Genomic DNA, 23,839 nt, shown 5'->3' on the forward strand with positions numbered 1-23,839 from the left:
TGCAGTTTCGGGGAGTTTGTACCCCCATAGTCTCAGATTCCTGTCCTTGGTAGACAGCATGCTGCGTAAACTCTAGAGACTGTTGTGCGTTAAAGTCAGTGGTTTCTGAAATATTCGAACTAGCATTTTGGGCAACAACAACCATGCCACCATGCCACAGTCAAAGTTACTGAGATCACATTTTTGATGTGAACAATAACAAAAGCTCACCCTGTATCTTCATGGATTTTATTTCTATACACTGTACAACAATCAATCAATCAATCAATCAATCAATACAGTCATTAATGATGTAGAAAAATACTCAATTTTATGTATGCCACACAAGAATTACAAACTATAAACTTTCGTGCATCTAAAAAAGAAATCTAGTCCAAACCCAACAAATCCATTAAAAACACAAAGGCATCAAAACACAACTTGCTTTGAGAATTAAAGTTGGCAAAGAAAGAACTACAATAAAACTGGCACTAAGGCAAAATGGAAAAAAATAAATAAAGAAGTAAGTTAGATGAGGAATCTTTTGTCAACCAGAGTTTTTCTGGCCAGGTTCCTGCGACCAGAGACATTTCGGATCAGTCTGAAGATCTGCGAGAAAACAGGCACAGATAGGTTCTTAAGATCATCTGAATGATTTCAAACGGCCATAACCCTTTGAATTTGTAACCTATACAGGTCTAATGAAAACATTTGGCTTAAAATACAATATACACCTCAATTTTAAGTTAATTGGACACTGTAAATAACTTTAATGGGCCATTTTAGTGTGAGCAGAAAATTAATTAATCCTAAATATTCACATTTGTGATTACTGTCTTAATATTAGTTAAACACAATTATTGTTATACACTAAACACACTCAAACTCCCCACACACAGACATTAAGAGGCTCATGGCACTGGCTTGGACCAGCACAGCTAGAAAGCAGCCCTGTCAAAAGAGAATGGATATTTTTCTCTTTCTCATCTCCCTGGCCAGAGAAGGAGAAGGGTCTGGAGTCATGAAGAAGGCATGGGGGACACGACATCAACTAGTCAATGGACTAGAAAGCTCAGTATGCTCAAAAAAGAAATGGTCCAACACCTCTGTAACTGTTTTATGTGACTCTGAATGTACAGGACTATATAATGCGAACATCACTTCAAGTTGCTATACACCTTAACTAACTGGTTATTGAGTTACTATTAATTGAAATGCCAAAAGGAGATGTGCTGGACTGTGTACATCATATGGTCTAAGACAGTCACATGAGCCGTATATAATGTGTGTCTCATATGAGTACCTGATGAGTACAAGATGTTCAATATGGAACATTCGCTCAGCCATAACATTAAAACCACTGACAGGTGATGTGAATAACACTGATTATCTCGTTACAGCTGCCAAGGGGTGGGCTATATTAAGCAGCAAGTGAACAGTCAGTTTTCAAAGTTGATATGTTGAAAGCAGGAAAAATGGGCAAGTGTAAGGATCTGAGTGACTTTGACAGAGCATTTCCAAAACGACAGGGTTTGTGGGGTGTTCCGAGTATGCAGTGGTTAGTACCTACGAAAAGTGGTCTAAAGAAGGACAACCCATGCTGACCCCTCTCCTCCGCTGAAAGTGCCTACAATGAGCATCAGAATTGAACCACGGAGCAATGGAAGAAGGTGGCCTGGTCTGATGAATCACGTTTTCTTTTACATCATGGCCGGGTGCGTGTGCATTGCTTACCTGTTGATGAGATAGCATCAGGATGCACAATGAGAAGAAGGCAAGCCGGTAGAGGCAGTGTGATGCTCTGGGCAATGTTCAGCTGGGAAACCTTGGGTCCTGGCATTCATGTGGATGTTACTTTGACACTTTGCTGCAGACCAAGTACACCCGTTCATGGCAACGGTATTCCCTAATGGCAGTGGACTCTTTCAGAAGGATAATGCGCTCTGATACACTAAAAAAATTGTTCAGGAATGGTTGGAGGAACATGAGAAAGAGTTCAAGGTGTTGACTTGGCCTCCAAATTCCTCAGATCTCAATCCAATCATGCATCTGTGGGATGTGCTGGACAAACAAGTCCAATCCATGGAGGCCCCACCTCACAATTTACAGGACTTAAAGAATCTGCTGCTAAAGTCTTGGTGCCAGATACCATATCACACCTTCAGAGGTCTTGTGGGGTTCATTCCTCAACGGGTCAGAGCTGTTTTGGTGGCACAAAGGGGACCTACACAATATTAGGCAGGTGGTTTTAATGTTATGGCCGATCGGTGTATTAGAATATATTGTACATCATGCAAGGTACATGATGGAGCTTTTTGGGTTTAGAAAATTACATCCCTTTCAGACATCCACACGCACACACACACACACACACACACACACACACACACACTAACCAGTTGCTGTACGTATGTTAGTACAGCCGCCAGAATGTAGTTCTGGCTGCCGAGATCAACAACGCAGAAAAAGAGTGTGTCAAAGATCAACAGCATTGCCTCGTTCCCATAGAAAAGCACCTCAGCGAAGGAGTAAGAGTCATCTGGGGTGAAAACACAAAGTGATTAAATTCAATTCCATTTTATTTATTTAGCACCTTTAACTATGGACATTGTCACAAAGCAGCTTTACTGATACCTGGATATAGATATAGATGTAGATTTAGATTTATCCCTAGTGAATGACTTACCATGACCCATAGAAAGGAATGTACAAAATGTATGACCACATATTGATTCAGTATCACACAGTGTTATGTTACATAGCTTACCATTATAAAAAATGCTTTTGTCCAGGGGTTCAATGAACTCCATTCCAATGATTCTTTCAAAGAGCAGTTTATCTCTCACAATGTAATCCATCTCACGATGAGCCTGATAGAGAAAACAAAACAGGATGACCATGCCGAGCACAGTGCCATGTGCATGAGTAATAAACATGAAGTCTGCAAACTCTCACGTGGTCAATAACAGAGGCGAGAAAGCGGTTCATGGTGTGATAGGCTTTTGTGTTCTGCTCGAATGGGTTGGCCGAGGCATCGATCAATCGCGAGGGCCCATTTCTCTGTGTGGTGATGGAAAGGACATTAATTATCTGCTCAGTAACATTAATGAGGTCCTGTAAAGCTGTACGTGTGCGTTCACTCAAAAAACTAGCTTTTAAAGGAAAAATCCACCCTGAACAACTTGCATATCAATCTTAATAATTAACATGTGATCTTATAATGGTGTCCAAGATTTTTTTTTGTAATTTCTTTCATCAACATGTTGGTCTATTCTCCTTGAGGTTAACGGATTACCCAAAATACAGTTCAACTATCTGCTGATAGTGGTAGCATTGGGATTTAGCCCTTGCTTCATTTCTACCTAAAGACAGCCATCTCTACCTATAAATTGCTATAACTGTGCTAGCAATGTCTCCATGTGATGTCAGCGTGGCACACAACTGCTAACTTCTTATAGGGATAACAAAATTACAGCATCAACCAGCAAATTAGCACCAGAGTTCCTAAGAACATCACAATTATCTCAACATAAACATATTTAATGTGTTTCAGGGTGGAGCTTTCCTTTAATGTAATTCATATCCCAATGAGAGAAACTAAACAGTGCTGTTGTGTGCTTACTCTACTCAGAGGCTCGAATATGCGATCATACTGCGCCCTCAGACGGCTTGTTATGGAGATCTGAAAAGTCTGAATGTCAGAATTAGGTAATAGTCCTCTCTGGCCACAAAGATTCTCCTATGGAAAGTGTAAACACATAGACACACATACACAGACAGAGAGAGAGAGAAAGAGAGAGAGAAAGAGAGAGAGAGAGAGAGAGAGAGAGAGAGAGAGAGAGAGAGAACACATTAGTATCCCGTACCATCACATATTCTAAAAACTATGATTCAAACAAATCTTACCGCTTCTCTCTTCAGGTTTGAGTTCATTTCCTCCATGTTAGTGTCGGCATGGCCATGTACAGATCGGCCGTGGATGTAATAGCCAAAGCAGCGTAGAGAAAGCAGCAGCACTGATACCTAAAACACACCCAATCACGAAAACTTACATACATTTCCAATAATTGAGATGCAACTTTATTCGCTGCAGGACACCAAGTCCCAGGTTTATTAAGGTCCCAACTAAAAGTAAGAATTTGTGTGATAATCTGTTAAATGACAAATGCAATGGACGTGTTGTGGGTGGTCGAAAAAGAACAACTGCGTAAAAATATAAGTAAGAGGAAGAAACAATATTTAAATGAGGTTTTGCTTGTACTAATTGTGACAAGTTCGGAAGAGTAACTGAAATTTGCCTGCAATGTGTGTATTTACACATGGCACAGACTATAGGAGCCGAGATGTGTCAAAAACAGTTTAAACTATGATATAAATGCAAATAAAAGAGTTTTGAGTGTAAAGAGAGTGTGTTCTGTTCATGAGGAATGCTGCTGGCAGAGGATGTCAACATGCAGCAATAACCACATTAACTTTCCATAAAACTATTAATTGTTGTAAAAATTAAGTCATTATTAAGTCAAACTTTCTGAATATTTGGAGATTGTGAGACATCATTTTGAGAAAATGTAATAAAATAATGATTTTATTATGTCTTCAATCAGAGGGAATAGGCTTCCTTTAATTTAATACCTGCCTTTCTGTAATATTAATTTTCACTTCTCACTTTTCACGCTGTGGAAAATCATAATGAATTTGCATATTTCCACTTTTAGGTAGGCTCACCAGACAGTCATTGAAGCAAACCCACCAACTGAGCAAGACATGCTATGTTGCTTACTGAAATACAGAATTCTCAGATTTCTCCCTTGTATGTTGTTTGAGCATGTTATCAAGCTTGCATGTGGTTTTATATATGAATATTTTTAAATATGCTCAGTGTGCTTACATTCTACACACCAGCATACAGATTAGAGCTGCTATGTAGACTCACGTTGCTGATGGAGCAGAGATCCACAAACTGGCGAATCTTGTCTTCCACAAAGCGCTCATAGAAAACTGAGAAGAAGATGATCTAGAGGAAAGAAACACACAACATACCTGGATATGGTGAACCCCGGAAATGTAAGGAGTAAAACAAGATGGGGTTACTGTTATTTTTACCACCCTGAAGTTGATTATTTTCCAATAGCAGAATATCCCGAAGGGTTTTATTCCGCTTACACCATGGCAATTTGCCTAAGATTACATTCTTAACCATTTCTAGTTACTTTTAATGTTGTGAAATGTCTACGAGACAAGTTAGTTCACTTATCACTTATGTTATAGCAGCTATAAACAGTTGGATGGTGGATGATTTAATTTCATACCTTCATAATTTGTTAATCATTTATCCATTAGTTAATTCTTTCGTATTAGTTAATCCTTCATTATATTCTGCAGTCACACATTTATGTTGGTAACCAGAAGTTTAGCACATCTGCGTCTTATTATTTAGGCTTGTGTGTGTGTGAGGGTGTAGAAGATGTCCTTGAAGGCCTAATTTAAGGCATACAGGGAGTCTTACTCTGTCGGGACTGATTTAAGGCACCTGCACTGAAGACAAATGGAGTTGCACTCATGTCCTCTTCTCTAATATGATGGATGGGATAGGCCTGGAGACTAAAAACATGAAGTAATTCTCATGTTCTTGGTGTTATGTTAGATTTTACTATATACATCCTTCCTTTCATCACTATTTATGATAATTCATGTTAACTTTATCTTTTTTTGACCAATAAGCATGAAGTTCTTTGTCTACTTGTAACCAATCACAAAATACTAGTCCTGTGGGGTAAACTATATAATTACTATATAATTGTATTATCACTTTGTTCCTCAGAGTTCTTCTCCCCGGTCGAGATGAGAATAAATATATTACTCTGGAGTCAACTGTGTCTCTGTGAGTTTAACTTGATATTTGTTTTAGAAGGTAATATTTCTACCTGCCTGACACCTCCTTCTATAAATGTTAAATAATCTTTTTTTTTTTTTTTTTACATAAAAGCTTCACCATATCTACAGTTATATACTTTCGTTATTCGTTTATTTGATCCATTTATTATTAACCTTATTATATAGAGCATCCACAATGCAAATTCCTGTGAGTTAGCCGTTACAAAAACACCATGTATTAGAAAGAGTGCGTTGATATAAATCTGTGATTTAAATTACAGCTGGCACTACTGTCAGAGCTACTTTTCTAGAAAATTAACAAACAGTTGCTAAACAGAGCAACACACAGCCAACAGCCAGTCAGCTTTCTACCCAACTAAACCACAAAATGATTTGCTTTTTTCATTAGTAACTGTGACACACTGATTTTCACAATGAAATTATTTTTATAACTGTAATACTGAAGAGACAAGACAACAGTAGCATGTTCTCAGAGTTGTGAATACTCCGAGCTTCATTCCGAATTGAACATAACTGCATTTCTGTTCATTTGTGCAGGTTTATTTCAGAAAAAAAAAAATTATTTTGTTTCTTATTTTAGAGCAATGAAACATTTTATATTTTGTGACGCAGGCCTCATGCAAAATGTTCCCAGGCTCTGGATCTATCATGACCCTGAACAGGATAAAACGGCTACTGAAGAATGAATGAAGGAAGGAAGGAAGGAAGGAAGGAAGGAAGTTTGTGATGTCACTTAAGACCACTTTCATTTCCATTCCCAATTTTGAGCTACATTTTTGAGAAATAAAACTGCAAGATTAATTTTGATAGCATGAACGCAGCATAAGAAAAGCACACAATTTTATGAAATATGGTAGGATGTGCTGTGAAATCATGGATCATAAAACACAAGATTTCATTTTTTAAAAACCTGTGATTTTTAAAATCCAGTTAATGGTTTCTTAGGTTTTGTTAAATTGTGGGTGTGAGTTAGTGTCTTGTCAGTTCCACGTAGTAAAAAAAAATTTGTTGGTGATGTGTGTGTGTGTGTTTGTGTGTGGATTGGAGGTTTAACCTATATAAATAATAATCTATAGTGGAGAGAGCTTATTCTGTAACAAATATTTGTGTCATTGATGTGTGTGAGGCGTGTGTGAATGTGAGTACCTGTATGAAACCAATGCAGAGCCACACAGCAGCTGCCACACCGTAGCGCAGTATGCGGCTGTAGGCAGGTATGTATCCCTCGTCTGAGCGCTGAAGCTCTGAAGAAGGGTCTCTCAATGCAAGGCTAGAGAAACCCACCACCTGTCAACACCCACACACACAAAAACACACACAAAAAAATTCTAACCATGCACATACACATACATCTAGGGCACGGCGTATGGAGCAGCTCACCTCCAGAAAGAAGAGCACAGAGATGATCTGGAAGGTGGGGTTGATCTTACGAATGGTCTGGATCTCGTTCCATTCATTAGCCACAAAGTACGTTCTCCAGATGCTGACTGTAGGTGCTGGGCTCTTTCCTTCACCCCACCCTGAAAACATGCACACATATACTGTTGTATCACTTAAGCCACAGGTTTCGTTTTGCTAAAAGTAAATTAAGCCCAGTAAATCACTGTGCAAAAGGCATATCTGAATTATCACCCACTTGCTAAACTAGAGGGCATAAACTTCCCTTAGCCTCGTAGCTAAGCTGATAACTGTTTATTTAAGAAGAGAAGGGAACTGATGTATAACATTAGAAGAAAGATGATGAGAATAACCTTCTACATTTTTACTGGACTTGCCACTGCGAGGTCTCTCCCAGTCTATAAAGAATATATCCACTGACATCTGCAACCACAACTCATGAAGGAACTGCACTGCCTGCAGAATATGAAAGAGAATCAGAAGTGGACAGTTAACTTATGCAGCTGAGTTTCAGAAACGTATACTGCACATAATTTATGCAGCTGAGTTTCAGAAACTTACAACACAGTTATCCAAAACTTATTTTTTCCAGTACACTACTGAAAAATAAGTGTAAACGATTAGCCACTCTTGCGTAATGTGTAAAGAGAAGGTATCTTTGGAGCTTGCGTAGTTTAAAGTAATACATATTCTTCATTGTTATATACATTGTAGGGTTGTAGTCAAATGCAAATAAATTATTTGGAATGAATGTCTGCTCTAAACTAATACAAATACAGAAATGAAGAGGAGGTGCACTTTTTTTTTTTGGAAGCTACAAGAAAGGGTCACAGGCTATCTAGTTGAGACTAAGGGGTATATCTGTACTGGAATGCCACAGAACGGAACACGTTGTAAGCAAGTATTCAGATATAAAGCTTGTGGAACAAAAATGTTCATGGACAGGAACATGCGGTGCTGAGCGAGGAATTTAAAGTGTTTACTCGTAATCAAAGTCAGTGTGGCAGTGGTTTAAATCAGGCTACTAGTTTGTTTATTTTGTTTTGTGATATAGAACAAACTTAATTAATTAGAAAATATCGCAGAAAAATACAAAAAAAATAATAACTGTGGGAGTGGTTCAAAAAAAAAAAAAAAAAAAAAAAAAACAGTCCTGCACACATCTCTAGCTGAGACCAATTATGAACTGGAATGATGTAGCTGAGGTTGAGGAACTGTCAGAGCCAGAATTCACACTCAGAATTCACACTAACACTCGTTTTCCATTGTTACCAGGGACATAGTTGTGGGCTTCATATTTATTAATAACAATAATAATAATAATAATAATAATCCCTTCCAGTTCAGGCCATGTCTTTCAGGTTTAAATCAAAATACAGATACAAATTCAGATATATGGAGCACTAAACAGATACCTACAGAAAGGGGCATTGTATTACACCCCAATTTTATATATCTATCTATCTCTCTATCTCTCTATCTATCTATCTATCTATCTATATATATATATACACACACACACACACACACACACACACACACACATTACCTTAAGCGCAAAAGCACAACCAACGTATATCACAAAACGGTCCTCTTGAGCTGGTAATGGCAACAATACAGACACAAATTGCTGAGCCTGGAAAACAGGAAAAAAAAAATTAACTACTTATTCAGAAAAACAAAGAATTTCCGCCACAGCCTGGACAAAATGCAGAGCAAAAAAAAACCAGAAGAACAAAAAAAAAAGAGAAAAATAGGTATTTGCCAATATTATTGATACACTGTAAACACTCTCATTCCAACTGTATACCAAATTTTATACCAAAGCTTCAAAACGTTTTTTAAATCAAATTTACAAACTTCTGCAAGTGTAGAGAACATCTCTATAAATAACAAAGTGTTTTACAATGTTAACATTATTCATTGTGTAATAGTTGCAACAAATAAAGTAATGAAAAAGTTCGGCCAAGTTTGGCCTTTTTCTTATTAGAGACCAACCCAACATACAAAATTCTAATTAGGTAATTTAGTAATTATTAAGCAAAAAACACTGACCTTATAAAAAATCAGCCAGTACAGACCAGTTCCCACAGTGATGAAGAAGAAAACATTTGCCAAATCTCCAGCGTAGAACAGCAGGAACTTCAAAATGGTCTGAATGAAATAAAGGTATGTACCATTTTGGTGGTATATTAATAATAATAACCAAAAATAGTAAGAATTTTCTTTATACATGTCGATACAGTTCAAAAGCAGCAAAAATGGGAAAAATATTTTTTAAAAAAAGCTGTGAAATGTTTAAAAAAATTATGAAAGCGAATTTTAGCATTTGGGCATCATTATGAAATTTTGGTCAATTATGGCATTAATTATTCTCAGGCATTAAAACACTTTTGCATTTCAACTGTGACTTAAGGAGAAATCCACCCAGAACAACTTGCATATTAATATATATAATTAATGTCATCTTCAGTCATGTCAAAGATTTATTTTGTAATGCATTTCTGCATAGTGTTTAGTTGAAACTTCTTTTTTAGTTTAATGTTTCTCGGTCACTTTTACCCACAATGCAGTTTGACTGCCTGCTGATAGTGGTGCAATAAGCTTTAGCCCTCACATCATCTCTAACTAAATGATATAGCAGGGCTTTGGTCCTTCAGTCTGTCCAGCTCTTTCTGTACACTCTGCTCAAACAGATCAGCTTCCAAAGCTTCAGCTTTTATGTGAGGAATTATTTGATTTTCCTTTACTTTCTCTCATGCTTTAAAATCTATTTTATTCTCTTGACGCTGATTCTTATTAGTTGTGAGTGGACTCTGTATCAGGTTGTTCCGACCTGGTATGTCATGCCATAAGTGGACAGAATGTATGTAAGGAGGTAGATAAGTGCATACAATGAGCTAAGCCTCTCTGAAAGTTGTATAAATAACCTAAAAACTTGCTATTGGATAGGCTTTCACACATTTGGTTAGACAGGAAGAGAGACAAGTTTGGTGACAAGGCCGAAACAGAACCCCAACTACACTCCTTTATTTCTCCATTGCTGTCAATGCCATTGTGTTTGTTGCTAACTACCCGAGCCGAGTCTCTGCTGTAAAAACCGTGTCATATAGCTGCACTGCATTCTAGCACTGTCTCCAGTACTTTTCTACTTTGGATTTCTCATGAATATGACACTGAACGTCTTGGGAAAATGGTGAGTGGTTCCAAATAATCCATACATCTTGGATAGCTTTTTTTTGTTGTTGTTGTTGATGAAATCCCATGTGACAGTATCAATCCCTTCTTTCAGTGTGTACATATGCATGTGATCGTGTGTGTGTGTGTGCGCGTTGTGCTTGCCTGTACGTCAATGATGGGAGAGGCTATCCTTCTTTTCCAGCTTGCCGTCTTCAAAAGAGAGTACACAACAGCGACTCCACCCAACACACCCAGAGCAATCTGCACGCACGCACGCACATCATCATCATCATCATCATCAAGCAGAACTACTTTATCGTTTGAAAAAGCCAAACTTATATTCATTTTAACACTCACATCGGTTTTAACTCGAGCTTCTTCCTGATCCATCTCATACTCCAAAGAGAATGACACCTAAATATAAACACATGTAGAGGTTAACATCTAATACTGTACACACATGCATGCACATACTCAATATATACGTTATGTATACCTACAGGTACAGTTTGCTTGGCCAGGTCAGTGATGAGAATATCAGAGTAGGACACAGTCATCAGAGGGGGGTACACCTGTCCTTTCTGGGTGTTTGGCACCAGCTGGAACCTACAATCCACATAACACTATTATTAAGAACATGAAACATCACAATGAACACTGTGTGCTAACGTGTGTGAATATTGCATGCATTTTACCTAATTTTTAAGTTATTGGCCACACGAATAACTCTGGGGGTGGAACTCAGTCTCTTTTCTCTCCCACTCAAAGTGTCTATCATCACCAGCCTTCGTGTCAGGTACCAGCTATTCATGTTAGAGGCTAGGACACGGATACACACACACACACACACACACACACACACACACACACACACACACACACACACACACACAAATCAAGTGAAGTCAATATAATAACTCAGTATTTGCACTAGGAAAGTTCTGTGTATTCAGAGTCGGCTTACGCAGGTGCTTCAGATTATTAAAATTATCAGCATGATGCTCTCAGCTGTGAAGTTGCCAGTTTGTTCTTGAATAGAGAGTTATGAATGAATGTTCTTGAATAGAGTGTTTGAGAATGTTTTTTTGTGTGTGTGTGTTTAGACCATCAGCTTTAAAGATAAACTGTTGCACTCAAAGCCCCAAAAAAATCAGGGGATAGAAAATGCAGACTGATAAAGCTAAAGCTAAAGATTGCTCTTCCCCCCTACTGCTGACAAGTGCAATACGATGTAACTTAAAAGCAAGAGACAAAATAAAATATGGTTTAAACTATAATACAATTATACACAGTGGATATAAAAAGTCTACACACCCCTGCTAAAATTGCAGGGTTTCTAATGTGATATAGCAACCAAGAAAATTCAAGTGAAATACAAACTCTGTGAAAACACTCTCTGCTGTTGAGAGTTGGAGCAGAAGTGTGCCAACATTGTAAATTGTGCTCATAATTTAATCTCTCCACACGATAATTACATGAGGTCATGTAATGCATGATCTAGGTTAATAAAATAATGCCCATGTTTTGGTTCATTTTGTGCGCTTTCCTGTAAAGAAAACATGCCCACGGTTTAAAGGATAAGCTGAACAAGCACTCATCAGCTATGGTTATAGCTCATTTTAAGTAAGTGTAGTGCATCCATAATTTCATCCATATAAAATCTGGTCATCGAGGTAAGCATCATCTCTGATTAAGATGCTGTGTCATACAAAAACCTTTTGTGTACACTGCAGGGACAATATTATTAATTCATTCAAAATTTAATTAATTCTTTCAAATGCCTCAGAGAAAGCCCATGCTATCCTTTACCCTCCTTGGCTGGTAACTGCTGTGTGATGCGGAGAACTAGCTAGTTGGTGGAGGAAAATAATCTAGAACTATAATCAAAGAATTTTGCTCAGATTTTAACCTGAGGTACTCTTTAAAAAAGTAAGGTGGCCTGTTTTGACAAAACATTAAAAAAAAACAAAAAAACTCAAAGGCAATATAATAATGGTTGCAACAGCAAAGCTCGAATCCTGTCCATGCCACAGCCATCGATGGCTGGGAGTCCAAGAGAGCAAAACTGGCCGTTGAGGTGAGAGGGATGACATGCACTCTCTCCCTTATCAATTTACAGTGACATGAGACAATCATGGGCATCTGTGAGGTCATGCATGTGGAAGGGTGAGGATAATGCTTTCCTCTGAGTGTTTTATGCCGCCCTGTGTTGCAGCATAAGCAGCCATTCAAAAAGATGCGTTTGGAGGCTTCATATGTGTCTCAGAGGAAGCACATGATAGCCTTCTCTCTACAGGCTTGGTAGCTGTTGTATGATAGGCGAGAGCTGGCTGGTGGGTGGGAATTGGCCAAGACTAAATTACAGAGAAAAATAAAAGTAATAATGAAAGTAAAGACTTGTATAACTCTTTATTAAACAATATTTGTTAAAAGATGAAAGTGTTACTAAAATGACAGCATTATTAAATGCTAAAGTAAAAAGAAGAGTTTTAAAACTTTAAATGGAGGAAAATAGAGGGAACCTGCTTTATATCACTGGGTTATGGAATTTGTAGTGCATAAAAAAATGACAGGTCACTTTTGTGAGCGTTTTTCACGATGTATTGCCTTTCCAACATACCATAACACCTAAGTTGTACCTCTTATATACGTTACCTTGGTTGACAAACTGGCCATTTAACTGCAGCATGAGATTGAGAATGGGCACAGCGAGGAGGCGCGTATCTCCCGCAGTGTTCTGCTGCACCATGAAGATGTCGTAAAACAGAGGCTCCGAATAAGCACCCAGGAGATCCAACACTGAGAGAACACACTGAGAAGAAAGAATGTGAGCAACAAAAACACACACTCCTGACTGCATACACATGCACGCACAGTACTCACGGTTTGCTTGTAGGCCGTCCCAAATGTGTATGCAGCCTGCTCTCTGGTTACGGTATCCGGACAAAGCTGCAGAAAAATAAATAAATAAATACATACATACATACATACATACATAAATAAATAAATATATATGTATATATATCCCATGAAACCATTAAAGCACTTCAGGATTAATTTAGCTGTTATGGGCTGATATATAACTATTTTTAAATTATTTTATCATTCAAATTTACATGGGGATCTACTGTTAGCCGTTTATTCTATATATTATACATTAATACAGTAAATTGAGATAGAAAGACAAAATTAATAGTATATGGTTTCTTTTATCTATCATCATATCTCATGAACAAACTTTTTAAAACAAAAGCAGAATACCAAATTAGGCCTCAACTAAATGAAAAAATATCACACTGCAAATAGTTAATTGCATATTGGGCTGTATTCACAGTGAAGTACAAAAATTATGTCAATATCAATGTGGGGAATGTTTTCAGAGCAGTCAGAGTCCAGTCACACACATTCTTAAGTCAATTTTCTGGGCTCCATATTCAATGCGGGAAAGCTGCAAGTGAGAAAGAACCGATATGAATGAACCACGGCTTTATCGCTGATCATATTTCCGCATACTTTATCTTGTGGCTTTCACTTTATTTTGTCCTTCTTAATCAGTGGTTTTCCTTAAATCTTAACAGGTCAGATGAGTACAAACCGCAGGGCTGGTTTACCTGCAGGTTTTTTCTGCCAACGTTCTCCCATCTTAAAAACTCTCCTTGTGCTGTGTATACTGCAGCCAGCAGCTCTAAGTTTGTGTTCTGAGGAGACATACACACACACACACACACACACGCAGGAGGAAATATTTCAATTATTCTGTTATTTCATCCTAAACACAAAATAATTAACTATATTACTGAAAGCACTGCAAATAATTAACATACATGTTACGAGCATACATGAGTTAAAGGAAGGTCTTTTAATGCTTCTCAAAAAAATTGGAGGCCTATTCTTTTTTTTTTTTATTCTATTTTATCGTTTTAATCTAGTGATATAAAATACAAACCTCACAAGAAGTAACGGTCACAAAAATCGGGGTGCTAGGCTAAAGTTGATCATTAATGTAACAGATTAAAGACATTACGGAAACTAGACATTACAGACATTAGATCATTATGATAAGAACATTTCTTCCTTCAGACATGGAAAGTATCTCTGCTAGCATCTGGCACTGTTCCAAACCTTTCAAACTTTCTATACTTGAGACTGAAACGGAAAAGGAAACAGGCTGACATTTGATGAATCACAGAACATGACATCATGGGTTTTCCCATTCCTAAGTGGAAAAGACAAATACATATATATATAAATAAAAACAAATATCTGAAAAGAATTACCCTAGTTGGTGTATGGATTAAAAAGACGAGTTGTGATAAAGAGTGCAAATGGTTTTTCAAGTCACATGTTTCAGTGCTATAGCTATACCTACGTGACGGCTGGGGAAAACCCATGTCATGGGTGTCATGACATGTCTGAAAAATCTTCAGAGGTCATGTTAGGTAAATAAGGAGCCAGTTTAATAAATGCAGCTGTAAAACCAGTAAGTCTGTCATGAGAACCCATTATGCAGCTATACCTAGTACACACACACACACACACACATACATGTACATACATACATACACATACACACACACACACACACATATATATACACATTATACACATACACACACAGTACTGTGTAAAAGTCTTAGGCACCCTATTTTTTTTTTTAGTGTTTTTTGACTCTACATTATTGATTTGCCAGCACAAAATTAAATGTTACAGAAAAATGTTTGTATGTCAGTAAAGAAAGCAGCAGATTACATACGAGACACTTTTCAGAAAAACATAATGAAGGCTGCTGGATTTTGCTGCAAAAATACGAAGCAACTGTGACAGTTAAAGTCTCCAGAAGAACTGTGGCTGCTTCTGCAAGATGCTCAGTAACACTTACAGCTCATTTCCTTAGAAAACTGCACACACTGTACCTGAGACTACTTTTTTTTTTTTTTTAAAGCGAAGGATTGTCACACCAAATATTGACTTTGTTTCATTTATTACTGTTTGCTGTTCTTTATAGTATTTTTTAATGTAGAAACATTTAGTTTCATTGTTTTTGAAGGCATCTTTGCTCTACAGCATTTCTTTGCATGTGCCTAAGACTTTTGCACAGTTCTGTATATAGACATATAGACATTTTAGAGCTTTTCTATTATAACATACTGTAATTTATCACTCATACTCTTATCTACTCAGTAGCTACTGCACATATACAGTGTCTATCTTTCTATCTATATCTATATATTCTCCGCCCTTGTCCATGTGTTTCTTTATTAGTCAAGTGGCTGGGATAGTGTATAGAAACGTCTGTGCCAAGTATGGGTTAGAAGTCCCCAAGATCCAGTGGGACACACCACAGAAAGTGGTTCAGAACAGTAGAGCTAAGATCCTGTGGGACTTCAAGTTCCAGATGGAGGCTAACCATCCATACCTTGTTTGTGCCTTTAAAGCTGAATCCTACAGGCAGCGGCTCAGTCTGCAGAACTCTTGATGCCAGTCCTGGCTGTTCTCCATAATACAGCCAGGGCAGGTTAAGCCTCCTGTAGAAGCAACACACAAACATAATCCCATATCCCACATTTTTTGTGCCTCAGCTAAATGTAAGCACTGATTATCAGAACTTTCATAAATAGTGTCAAATAAGATGAAGTTACGGGTGTATAGGATCATTCGATAAATCTGCATATATGTGAGGTGTAATAAACAGTTAAATTTCATCAACCCTACATTCCCGCCTCTGAAAGAGTAACTTCCTCTTTATTTTGAATCAGGATAACGCTACAGGGGTTTAAAAACATGCTTCTCCGAAGTATTGCTCACAAATTAGAATAATAGCATACTAGCATATTAGCTTGAGAAAACAGCAATGGCTACGGTCAGCAGGAATCCACAGCTGGAATCTTTAAGGTCTGGTGTGTGGGAGTACTTTGGCACCCTAGTAAGTTACAACGCTAATGACCAGTGTGACCCAGGACCTAATGACCCATGTCACAGTTTAGGATCAGAACAGACACAGAATAACCCTGTCAGAATAGGAAGGATGTTTTTCCTCTTCCTTATCTCTACCTGGCTAGAGAAGGAGAAGTGAATTGCTCACTATGGGGTCGTGAAGAAGGCATGAGGGACATGAGGTCACCCATATAATGGACCATAAAACAACCCTGTCCCCTCATAAAAGAAAGAGAACCATTATGTTGGCAGTAAAATCACCTTACCTAGCTATTCTTTATCTGACTGGCTGTGAAATCTCCCATATTTTGCCATATTGCTAATACAACTGTTTATCAAGTTACCATGCTTCCTTATCTTGTTTGATTCTTATGCTATTTGAAACACCAAAAAGGAAGTTTGTGAGGGTTCTGAGATACGTCACGTGTTAATATCCTACGTGTGCCTGTATGTGTCATATTATCTCAAATAAAAAAATAAATAAATAAAATAAAAAACTGTGATACACCCCCTTAGTGTGAAGTATGGCTAGAGAGCTAATTTTTAATTATGTTATATTCGAATGCACAGCTTTTGTTACATTATACGCTGCTAAGAGTCTGAATGGATGGCGCACACACTATCATTACCAAGTTTTAATTGCTGTACTTTTATAATGCTGAATGTTTTAATCAGTTGAAAATGGAAACCTAAGGCACTTATTCAAGTAATACTTATTTCTGCTGTATCGAAAATATTTCACCAGCATATCATATCATATTGAATTTTTCATTCAATACTCTCAACTCCCTATTACAGAGTTACTCTAGAAATTCACTAGATAGTAGCTTATAGCCTAAGTCAAGTGTGATAGCCTCTCAACTTAAATTTCTTTGAGGCTATGTAGGTATTTAGTTGTCCTGCCCTACCAAAAATCTATGGACATGAGCCTTTCCTAAATTCGGGTGAATGATCTAGCCTGAGTTCAAACAGGAACAAGTTCACAACATTTACAAATTGTGGAAAAGCCAATATTGCAGCACTGAAACCAACACATACATTAAAGTCATCATGAGGAATGGATTCAGTCTGAAAAAAGTCACTCCAAAATATTTTTAAAATAATTCTGGTCTAGAAATCTAAGCTCAAATGTGTCCTGTAAATAGTTGGTAAATAGGTTGGTAGATAAATTGATATTCATTCATGAAACATGATTTTCAGGAGCTCTTTAGTAAAAGTTCCTCTTAGCATGTTTCATGAAATAACTTTTAAGAGCAAACTCTTACTTAGGCATTTCTAATTTCACTTTGGACAGCTCTTCGTGATAAGATCAGATTCTTTGTGAATATAGCCTCTGGTGATACAAGATTACAAACCACAGAAAAATCAGTGTCACAGAAATCTGACATAACTACTATAAGAACAAAGTAGAAGAGTTTACATACCATTGATAATATACAGAGAATTAAGCATATCCTTTAAGCATGTTCTGCCAAATGATACCTACTTCCTGAAGCAACTGAAATTTGCAGGTGTAAAAGGCATGACCAGGGTTAAGTGGGTCATAACTCAAAGTTAACCACACGGTTTTATCAGTGTTACACATCCACGAGCAGCCATTCTATTCCCTGAGAACACAGTCTCTTATTAAACCGAGTTACAGGCGAACAATGTCAGAGATACAGCGTACACGGTGTTCATCACAACCTCCTCTCGCTAACGTACTTCATGAAACGGTACATAACAATGATAATAATACCTAGCATTTCTAATAACTCATTGATTTACTTCGATATTGAGGACTGTTTGGCAAGCAGAAATCACCAGATTGTAGCCAAATCAAAACTTACGCTGTTATCACAGATGATAGACATGAAGCTATGCAGGTGAAATATTGTTTATATATACCTGTGGCTACACTGTAGCTATCTTATCATTCAAGAAATTTAATGATATGAAATAAAAACGCTAAAAAATAATGTTAATGTATAAAAATAAATCATATTTATACATATACCTGACAAAAGTTACAAATATATCTTAATATCCTGGTGTGTCATTGTCTGTATACAACTGAAACTGGAAAATCCCTGATATTTATTATTTTAATACATCCATATTTGGGTCTTGGGACTTTGGGTTTATTGTAGTGTCTTAGATTGGACCAGAAACATTAATTAAAATTAATAAGTGTAATGCAATGCACTGGAATCCAGGAGCGATTTGGGCATGCAAGGGTGGTGTGGATATTCCTTCACGTTTCAGTGGACTCTGGGCAGTGATCTGACGTGATTAATATCAGGCGTACAGGTCAGAAAGACCTTGTCATTTATACTGTGTCTAACCAAAATATTCCTCAGGGCATGTTTGATTTCAACTGATTCTAATTTCATGTTGAACAATGTGGTCATTTCAAACAGGGTGATCTGTGGTCTTAAACCAGATGAGACTCTTCTGATCATCCTGCCTGTTGTTCATTGTTCCTTTTAACTCCTTATCTCACTCTGTAGGAGTTCTGTTCAGTCAGCTGTAGTCATTATTTACAGTGATTGTTTTAACTCATCCTGCTGACAGCACAGGCCTGGTTCCCATGTGTTTGCTTCCTCAATCAACAACATAGTGACTTCAAAGTATGCTAAAGAGGTATTAAATGGTTATAGTTGGGGGAACTTTCTCGGGGGGGAAGAAAGGGGAATTTTGGGGGAATCTATCATCAGATCTCCAGAGAGACTACCAATCTCTCTGTTTCAGATGCCAGGCTATGGGTTTATTCCATTGAGTTTGCAAGTTTTACACATTAATTATACTTATTATCTATGTTCTACTTGTAGTCTCCGATGCATAAAGTCACAGTGAATAATGAATAAGTTGTATTAATAATGGTTTGAGTAGATTAAAGTAATGGTATGTTAGGCAAGTTGGAAATAGACCTCCGATAAGTAAATATAAAAGGCTAATATATGCAAGTAAAATTAAATCTCTGACAAGTAAATATAAAAAGACTCATTTATTAATTGCTTAAGCAATGCATAAATGCCTCAGATGCAGTAACATCACATTCCAGCAAAAGCTTAGTATTACAAAACTGGGTATACTAAAAAAAATCTATAATTGAACACTGAGATATTATGTTTCCAACAATTTAACTAAAAGTTTGTTGGTTGTTATAAATTAGAGTCAGATAATTTAATCTGTAATTTAATCTATAGAGTTCAATCCTGAGCTCAGGTTACTGTCTGTGCATGTTCACGTGGGTTTCCTCTGGATTCTCCAGTCTCCTCCCATTGTCGAAAAAACTTTCAGGTAGACAGATTGGCTACTCTAAATTGACCCTAAGTGTGAATGTGCGTGTGAATGTGTGTGTGAATGTGCGTGTGAATGTGCCCTGTGATGGACTGGCGTCCCACCCAGAGTAAATTCTCCCGCCTTGCTCCCAGGGATAGGCTCTGGATTCACTGCAACCCTGATCAGGATATTACTAAAGATGAAGCGATGAGTCAGATATTGGTCTGCTCCTATTTCCATCATTGGATTTAGGAGAGTGGTGGATTAAGTCCTACACTTCCTGACTTAGTTTTACAGTATAATAAGACATGCAGTGTGTTTGCATATGTATGTACCAGTACGGGTTGTCCTGGTTGTTGCCCTGCGCCGCTGTTGCTCTGTAGATGGTGTTGTACAGGCCACAGGCATCGTTGCTGATAGTGCTTGAGGAGTGCATGTTCAACACACACATGTTCCCCAGAGCCTGGCATGCTGTCCGATTAGTGAACAACTACAAGACAAGGGAAAACACAACGTCAACCCAGTCATGCGTACACAAGCAAACACACTTAAGTGACGACAAGTCAGTCATTTCAAAAGTGAATTTTTCTCCATGTTTAAGGGAGCATTTTGCACTTGTAAAACATGTATTTATTTAAAAAATTTTATCTAATTACTAAGGATGCTCCTAAGTGTCACTTAAGAGACCCTGTTACTACAGATGACAGAGTGATTCCTGAATGAATTATTGGCAGTGAATGGCTAATGTGGCAGCAATCTTAAAAAAAACAAACAAACAAACAAAAAAAAAAACTCTATAATCTCTAAAATGAAATCCCAATACACAATTTCATATAACTATAATACAGAAATGAACAAATGAAAATTAAACAGCTGGTGGTTTCATGTTCATTTGTTTATTAACAACATACAGTATATGTTTGTTATATTGTGTAATAGATAGGTAGATAGATATGACTTGTACATTTATTTTCTATGCATGTGAGCTACACAGAATCACAATTTCTACAACAAGCAAGCATCAAACCGACAACGTAACAAGCAACATGTGAAATGAGATTTTCTCAATTCTATGATTCTATGCAAATTAGGTGTGAGGTGTTAAAGCAACAAATCCAAACGAGTGCCTCAAACAATTCCATCGACAAATCCTATGGCACCTGTGGCCCCATTCAAAACCGGAAGACAATTATAACTGTGGTTCCATCTTATCCTGTCACATACAACCTTTCATTAAATGTGTACCATTACGAGGAAAAATAAATATTGGAAGGAAGTAGATAAGATTTTTAGTGCCTCTGGTGATTGTACATAGCAAATAGAGTTAGCTTACTTACCTAATCTGGGAATGTAGCTAGCACGAAGCCTAACACATAACAAAGAGGTGTTTATAAGTCATAAAGTGGGCTTTTTCGGCTATACATTTTGGCTACTACTGTTTCTCCAATTAAAAAATTAAAAAAACAAACAACAACAACAAAAAAACGCTGGTCAGTGTATGTCCACAAGTGACAACAGTAGCAGTTGCTACATGGCCATAAAACACAAACTACAAGAGACATGAGTACCTTGTGAAAGTAGGGTGAGTAACAAAGGAGCGTAAGTTTAGGGCCTCCTTTTACTGCTAAAATGCTTTTTGGGGAAAAAATAGAAAATAAGAGTCGTAAAATGAGATTCTCATAAACCTCCAGTTAGGAGCTATTTTTAACCTCAAGAACTTTTAAGACCCCAGGTCTTACAAATGCAAAGAGCTCTTGAATAAGTATGTGTGAAGGAATGAAAATGGCCTAATAGCTAACAATATTAAAAGGCATGTGGGTTAGGGGGTTATCTCTAAACCTGAGAGGACAATACAGAGTACTTCCCAGACCACAAACTTTAAATACAGCTTCTCTTTAAACTTCTGGATTTGCCAAGTAAGTGTACAGAGAAAAGAGAAAATTATGCACATATACTGTATATTGTATTGACTCACTCAATACAAGTATGTTGGAAAGAAATCAGCACCTTCTATTCAAAATATCTTCAGATGAGGATAGATCAACGGCTTACATTTATTCATTTGGCAGACTGTTTCATACAAAGACAAAACAATGAAAACAGCAGGAAGGATGTGGTTATAAGCACAGCCTGTTCTCTCAGTTATTTAATTTATCGAAAACCTGGTGGCACTGAAATAAGGGAAATATCACTGAATCATTTTTAAGACTATTTTAATACTATTTTACTTTTTAGTATTTAGATTTTTAGTACTATTTTTATGCTGGTTTTTGAATAAATAAAAATCAAAATTGCGAAAATAAAACTCGTCATAATTTGCATGTGTGTATATATGTGCGTGTGTGTGTGTGTGTGTGTGTGTGTGTGTGTATGTGTGGGTGTGGGTGTGTGTGCCTACCAGACATGCAGCTGCAGAAGAATACAGGAAGCTAGAAAACCAGTCAGAAGTAACAGCAAGGCCCTTAACCACAGAATATCAAACATTAGTAAGTGACATTAGAGATGATTGAACACTTCTGGTTGTTCAGCAGTTTAACTCCACATCAAGTGCTTACCAACTGAGCAAAATTGATTGTGGACACGACCGAAGTGGGCAGGTTGTTGGGAGGGAAACACATTCCTCCAGCCTGTAATACATCAGTATATCTCACATTCCCTTTTTTTTTTTTTTTCTTCAAAAAAACTGTAACCTCGAGTCTTAAAAAAGCTATATAAATGCTACATAAACTAAATAAACTGGAGCTGTGACATGCACATTATCGTAACTTATACAATACATCACCAAAGTATACTATACACTCATTTTCTCACCAGAATGTTGGAACCACATGCGCAGGTCTGAGACGTGTTGATGAAGGATTCCTGACATCTCACACATCTAAGCATACAAGACACACATGCTTTGATGCACAGGCAAGGCAAAATAAATACACAGCATACACAGAAAACGAGAGAATGATCACCTGTTGCCTTTCGTGTCTGGCGAAGAAAAAGCTGGATCTGTTCCATTACACAACTCACACAGGGCTTCTTGGAGAGGCGTGCCATTTACAGTTCTTTCCACTGACAAAACACAGAGTGAAAATATTTAAGGAATAAAACATGCTATTACAGGAAAATAGGGAATAACAGGGTAGAATAATTACCACCCCAAACTTGATTATTGTATTATTTTCAACAGCAAATGTTTTTTTTCTTCTTATACCACAGCAATTTTTGTCAAATATTTAATATTTGTCAAATATTATAATTTTGAATTTTTTAAAGAACGATCTGTCATACTTTTATCTGTTTTGCTATCCATGATGTGAACTATATCTGTATAAATGTTGTTTTATTCTCGCATGAGAAGAAGCACCAATTCCCAAGGATGTGTGTGTGTGTGTGTGTGTGTTAGTCTGGCAAGAGACTTGCTTTATATTCTTATCACATAGCAGAGATATGAGCCATAGAGGAATCTTTTGTTAGCAACCCTTGCAGTTTTGAACTCCCTGTTTCCGGTAGGTAAGAGAGAAAAATAACTATTAAGGGATGTGGAAGAAAAACTATGACGTTGAAGAATAACCTGTTTATGATAAATAAGGGAAGAAGGAGGACCTATGTTATGTTGGTTTGTAACTAATCATTTACTTTACTCTTTGTTTTCTATATGATGAATAATTCATGTGTGCTTCTACATATGTTCAAGCAAAACTCAAGAATTCTTTGTAGCACTCTGAGGCGAAGTATGGTTGGTAAGGTAAGAGAGGCTACGCGGGCTCATGAGCAATTGCTGATTGAATAAAATATTTATACTTGAGCACATTCAAGTGTTTGGTAGTGCTTTCTCATTTTATAAATGAATTTCCACCACAAGGCCAAGGTGATTATGTTCACCAGCCAGTGGGCCAGTCTCTGTATAAAAAGGAGAGCTTCTTGTATCTTCCCTCTGTGGCAGCTCAACAGTTGACTCAGAAGTATGAGCTACTGGGTTCTTGGGTGACCGCCAAAGGTGCCCTGTATTTTTTTTTTGCGAACTTTAGCCAGGCTTCGATGCTTTTTTTGGTTAAAAAATGCCTAGATCTTGCCACCCTACCCCGTAGCCCAGACGTATGAAGAATTTGGGAGATTGTTGTCACATGTAGGGAGCAACCAGTACTCGCCAGAAATTGCTGCAATTCTGTTGAATGTTGCTGTAGGCCTCTTGGCA

The 23,839-nt window shown here is 37.3% G+C and overlaps 1 protein-coding gene across 1 annotated transcript in view; it reads right to left on the reverse strand.

Annotated features, from left to right (window-relative positions):
* Positions 1-214: 214 nt before the first annotated feature.
* Positions 215-23,839, reverse strand: part of tmem67 (transmembrane protein 67) — a 28,241-nt gene continuing 4,616 nt past the window's right edge. The window contains exons 4-28 of the mRNA XM_026924579.3: positions 22,614-22,713; positions 22,462-22,528; positions 22,206-22,277; positions 22,049-22,111; positions 19,986-20,140; positions 15,869-15,977; positions 14,064-14,150; positions 13,336-13,401; positions 13,108-13,264; positions 11,148-11,271; positions 10,953-11,058; positions 10,810-10,866; positions 10,615-10,713; positions 9,328-9,426; positions 8,822-8,908; positions 7,626-7,728; positions 7,255-7,394; positions 7,021-7,161; positions 4,913-4,993; positions 3,886-4,002; positions 3,602-3,718; positions 2,935-3,039; positions 2,747-2,849; positions 2,376-2,518; positions 215-588 (exon numbers count right to left, since the gene is read on the reverse strand). Of these exons, the coding sequence (XP_026780380.2) occupies positions 508-588; positions 2,376-2,518; positions 2,747-2,849; positions 2,935-3,039; positions 3,602-3,718; positions 3,886-4,002; positions 4,913-4,993; positions 7,021-7,161; positions 7,255-7,394; positions 7,626-7,728; positions 8,822-8,908; positions 9,328-9,426; positions 10,615-10,713; positions 10,810-10,866; positions 10,953-11,058; positions 11,148-11,271; positions 13,108-13,264; positions 13,336-13,401; positions 14,064-14,150; positions 15,869-15,977; positions 19,986-20,140; positions 22,049-22,111; positions 22,206-22,277; positions 22,462-22,528; positions 22,614-22,713 (2,579 nt within the window). The 3' untranslated portion in view covers positions 215-507. The remainder of the gene's footprint in view (positions 589-2,375; positions 2,519-2,746; positions 2,850-2,934; positions 3,040-3,601; positions 3,719-3,885; positions 4,003-4,912; positions 4,994-7,020; positions 7,162-7,254; positions 7,395-7,625; positions 7,729-8,821; positions 8,909-9,327; positions 9,427-10,614; positions 10,714-10,809; positions 10,867-10,952; positions 11,059-11,147; positions 11,272-13,107; positions 13,265-13,335; positions 13,402-14,063; positions 14,151-15,868; positions 15,978-19,985; positions 20,141-22,048; positions 22,112-22,205; positions 22,278-22,461; positions 22,529-22,613; positions 22,714-23,839) is intronic.

This window comes from Pangasianodon hypophthalmus, chromosome 22 (genome assembly GCF_027358585.1).
Source record: "Pangasianodon hypophthalmus isolate fPanHyp1 chromosome 22, fPanHyp1.pri, whole genome shotgun sequence".
In the NCBI taxonomy this organism is placed as follows: domain Eukaryota; kingdom Metazoa; phylum Chordata; class Actinopteri; order Siluriformes; family Pangasiidae; genus Pangasianodon; species Pangasianodon hypophthalmus.